Source organism: Ixodes scapularis, unplaced genomic scaffold (assembly GCF_016920785.2).
Source record: "Ixodes scapularis isolate PalLabHiFi unplaced genomic scaffold, ASM1692078v2 PGA_scaffold1__304_contigs__length_218370807, whole genome shotgun sequence".
In the NCBI taxonomy this organism is placed as follows: domain Eukaryota; kingdom Metazoa; phylum Arthropoda; class Arachnida; order Ixodida; family Ixodidae; genus Ixodes; species Ixodes scapularis.
Window position 1 is genome coordinate 6726309 of NW_024609846.1, and position 4794 is coordinate 6731102.

At 38.8% G+C, this 4794-nt stretch overlaps 1 protein-coding gene across 1 annotated transcript; it reads right to left on the bottom strand.

Annotated features, from left to right (window-relative positions):
* Positions 1 to 422: 422 nt before the first annotated feature.
* On the bottom strand, positions 423 to 3776 carry LOC115321113. The gene is made up of 4 exons (XM_042290614.1): positions 3728 to 3776; positions 2292 to 2362; positions 939 to 1016; positions 423 to 857 (listed from the first exon to the last, which is right to left on the bottom strand). Exons 1-4 carry the CDS (start codon positions 3774 to 3776, stop codon positions 423 to 425), a joined length of 633 nt encoding a protein of 210 aa, XP_042146548.1.
* Positions 3777 to 4794: the final 1018 nt, after the last annotated feature.

A 4794-nucleotide genomic window follows, 5' to 3' on the forward strand; every position in this document is an offset into this window, starting at 1 on the left:
TGACGTAGTGCGTGGATGGAGCCTTATCTCCTCCCGACATGGCTACATCCCCGCGCGTGGATGTAGACACTCCCAAAAATATTTCATTGCGAGTTCACGGTACTCTACTGCAATTGTGTACGCTTTCTTGTATTCATGTTGTAAATGCGTTTCTAGGCAAGTGTTACTTGCCAACATTATGGGGTTGCAAGAAATACAAAAGTTAATCGGAGTGCGACGCCGAATTATCACGATTCATGTAAATGCTTACGAAAAACGTTTGTTTTATAATCAACACTCAAGTGATTTATATATAGGAATTTCACACTGGTCATTTTAATGTGAGAACATTTGCGATACTTTTCTAATTAAATCAGAAAAGTAGATTCCACGTATATTAAACACAATCATTGGTAAGGACGTTTTTTATATTTTTGCTTTCCCTAACATATTCCTTTGTCTTGCTTCTTGCTGGAGGAAACAGTGTAAGATGTTACGACCTTGCGTTTTGTTGCAACCTTGGATCCTGGAGTTGTCTCTGTGTCTTGGCGATTTGTGTTCGGTGATACTGAAATCGCGTTACTTTTATTCTTGTCTTCCGCTGTCACCCCTGATGTTCCATATTGTGACGCTTCATCGCTAGGTAGCAAACTTTCTTTTTTCTCGGTTCTTTCGGTAGATGTTGTAGTTGTATTAAACATTTCTGTAACGTTATCGGTGACTTGTGCCTCCGTAGTCAATTCAGAATAGCCATCATGAGAGTGTTGACTGCAGTGTTTCTTTGCTGGAGATGTCTCAGGTGTGGCAGAGGGTGATCTGCAAAACCCACCGTTGCACTCTCCTTGTTTCTTGATGAGTCTTCCCATGCCGAGCCAGTACTGAAAATGTGTATTCCTATTTGTGATGTTAATGCAAATAATGCTTTTGACAAAGTTTGTAAACCTTCTTTTTACACCTACCCAACATGGCGTTCCTTCATAATATACTCCATACGCAAGGATTCCACAGAAGTATGTACAAAGGCTGACGGGGTTTTCCTGTGAAAATACAGAATTCACAACATAAAATCTAGCAATACGGTGAATAAAAACGGTGCACAATAGATAGCAGTAGTCTAAATTTTGCACGTGGCCGAATTTCCACACACTTCAAAAAATGTGCTGAACGAAAAGTGAAAAGGACTCTTTAACCTTTTTTGTATCTCAAAGGGTGGTTTTTATAAATTTCACATATATATATATATATATATATATATATATATAGAGAGAGAGAGAGAGAGAGAGAGAGAGAGAGAGAGAGAGAGATATATCAAGGTAATATATATTTAAGCTAAGTTAGTCCCTTTATTCACGACTTATCATAAAGAAACCCATAAAGCATTAAGCTGCACATATTTATATGATTGTCATATTTTTGTGTAAAAGTTTTCACTATTCTAGATACGAAAACAATTGGCTGCAGCCGCAAGCTCAATACATTTTGGCCGTTTTATTTATTACGAGCGTCGCTTAAAAACATTTTATGTAGAGATAAAAAAGAAGGCAGTGCGGACGGCTGCCTGTTTATTGAGAAGATTATAGTTCACCAATCACCCCAAAGTCTTCGTATGAGGAACGTAAGATAATAATATTGGCATATATTGGCTATATCTGGTCCTCTAGGCCACAATGTGAATTTGGAAAAGGTACGTTCTCCCAAAGTTATAAAATTAGGAAACAAGAACTTTGCTACTTGAGAGCGTGCGACAATGACAGGGAGAGTGCCACACCACCTTTGCGGCCGGTTGGCAGCGTTCCCAGCGACAGCGTCCACGTTATGCCTGACAGTGAAGGGCTGCCCGCTCCGGGTCTATGCGGAGAGCAAGCTGTCTGCTTCTTGCGCAGAGGTTGCGATGACGTCAGAACGACGCCGAGCTCTGATGGGCTTTGATTGAGAGGATAGTGGGTAGACCTGAATGCTAAATGCCTCTACCCCTCTTTTTTTTTATCAGCCATTTTAGAGCTCGGCGTTCTGACATCGTCGCAACCCCTCTATACAAGAAGCAGACTAACTTGCGCTCCGCATTTTATCGTGCACTCAGCGTCTTGGTCGCGTCGCACCACGTGGCTTCTTAGTGACTCGCGATTAGCGGCCCGTAACTGTGATTGTGGTCCGTCATAGGTGTGAGACAAAGTATACTAGTCGCATCGTACACGCATTATTCGTGTATTTTTTGTTTTGTTTTATATAACAAGAATAGGCTTTATTAAATATCAAGTTCGGCACTTCGTAACATAAACACGAATTTGCCACACAGACATTTTTTCGCTTACCGGTGATGGGTTGCAGATTGTCTCACACCTTTTAAACAACTTCTTTGCCAAAGAGCCAGTCGTGAAGTCAACTTGAAGTGAAAGGGTTAAAGTTGAAGTTAAGGTCGGAATAGATATGCATTGAAATTATATGCTGCCTCCTAAAAGTTCATTTTAAAACCATCGAATGAATATATCTTTTAGTCAATATAAATATATATATATATCAGGCACGTAGTCAGGGGGGCGGGGCGGCCACGGGGCCCAGGCCCTACCCCCCCCCCCCCCCTTATAGAGCACCTGCTATGGGAGGCCCTTCCCCCCCCCCCCCCCCCCCCCCCGCCCCGAAACAAAATCCTGGCTACGTGCCAGGATTATATATATATATATATATATATACATTGAATGAACCGGAAGAATATCTGTTCTAAATGGACAAAACTAAGAAAAATAATTCGTTTTTATTATTTAGAAAACATGCCTCATTCACGTCCGAAGTTTAGCATTTTTATTTTTTGGAATCCAAATTATGACAAGGTTTCATGCCATTTCTTAGCTTGTTGGCCTTCTGTTTATTTTACAGTCACGTAGTACATTACTCGAGCAGGGAGTTTAGGGCCACAAACAGCTACGTTACTTTAGTGTCATGACATCTGCGATAATATTTTGGGCTTATCGACTCTGGAATGGTGAGAATTGATATTTTTTCGATTGCGTGCATTCAAGAGACGCTCCGTCTCCTATATAACTAGTTCTGTTCTTTCGCGGCGTTCCACAGAGAGTCTTCGTGTTTAATATCTTTGCGTATCTCAGTTCCTTGCTTAATAATCCGGACTTTCACCAACTCGCCGACGCAATAACTTTCTGTTTCAGTTTCACGCCCGAGTAAGATATTTTTTGTGTGTCTGCACGTTTTCCAAAATTAGATTTCATATAATATGAGAAACATTATTACAACTATTTGTGAACTTAAAATAGAAAATGATATTGCCCATAAAATCAGGGCATTACGCCAAGACTTTGGTGTTCGTGATCACCTCTAACCATCCAAACGTAGCAACGTTTGTAGTTGGGTCTGTTTTTGTATATAGTATAGGACATACACAGCGCTGTGTCAGTGTCCTTCCTCTCCTTAGGGATTCGTTTATTTGGGATGCTTACTATTATTCGCACTACAAGAGCAACTTGGTATCTTGTCCTTTTATGTAAACCATAAATTACAGAAACTGCAGCAATAGCGGCAGAGGCTATATATTATATTCATATTTTCAATCAGCAATTATTGCCTTGCACTTTGAAGCTGATTCACAAAGTTCTTTTTTTTTTTTTATAGTACTAATTGGACCCTGCATCGAAAATCTGATAGGACATCGCTAAACTTGCATTTTTCTAATCATTTTTTTTTTGCGCCAGTGGAGTAAAAGCATATTTAGACAAAACAATATACAAATGCTTACGTGTTGTGATGAGAAGAAAGAAAACAGTGAAACCTTTAGTCATTTGCATAGCTGTGCTGTAAAAATTGGGTACTATACTGAAGCCGCTAGTGCGTTACTGACACCGCTAGTGGCGGTTTAGAAATAACTGTGCATAGCTAGCGTTTATTATTCTACATTTCATCATTCGCCTGTAAATTGACAACGTAGATTCCGCAGATGTTTGTTGCCTTGTTGTTGTTTTTTTCATGACAGATCCAGTTTTTACATAATAACCGTTGGAAAGAAAAAATACATGCAAAAGTATAGAACAATATACGTTCATCATACGTGTGTGTCGAAGTTTTCTACTGTATTTTGGGATAGTATTTTTTCACTTGTAAACGACATCGAAGTATATTTGTTGGTATGTACTTCGCAACGTCGAAACAATATGTTATCTCATTGCCTTGTACGTACGGCTTTCCACAGATGTATTTATTTTAATAATTGAAGCATCCACGACAAGAACCACTTTTGTTTGTTATGCACCGTTTTTTTTGCATGTTCACTTTAATGTTTCTGGTTTTATATTTCCTCTTTTTTGCGGTAGCTTAAAGGATATCGTCTTGACATTCATCAATATGCGTGTTACATTTTAAGATTTATTCAGGTAACAATTGTTTAAAACGTCTGTCAGGGAATTTCACGTATTTATTAACTTTTGCTTAAAAAACTCAAACATGGCGGTAGCACTCCTAATGTAAAAGAGAGCATTAGAGAAAGTCATATTCTTCTATATATATATCCTGACTATTTCCGGTAATATTTTGGTAAATCTGCATTTTTCGTTCCTTAGTAAAGAAATCATATTTACACAGGTGTGACGGCAGTTGAAACAACTATGTGGTAGTTTCCACACAAAACGTTCGTGCATGCATCATTGATTGCAGAAAACTCTAATTGATGGCACACTTACATATCAAGGACGATTCTGCAGAATAATTCTGCTCAGTGAAGTGTTGTCTATCTTGATTAGGTAATCACTCAGTTATAATTTCATCGATGTAACATAATTATAGTGTTTTATTTATAACACGTGCGATGCT

Coding starts and splice junctions, on each gene's coding strand:
- LOC115321113 (XM_042290614.1), bottom strand. CDS start 3,776: ATGCAAATGACTAAAGGTTTCACTGTTTTCTTTCTTCTCATCACAACA. Junction 1,017..2,291: donor CAATCTGCAACCCATCACCG/GTAAGCGAAAAA, acceptor GTATTTTCACAG/GAAAACCCCGTCAGCCTTTG. Junction 858..938: donor ATGAAGGAACGCCATGTTGG/GTAGGTGTAAAA, acceptor ACACATTTTCAG/TACTGGCTCGGCATGGGAAG.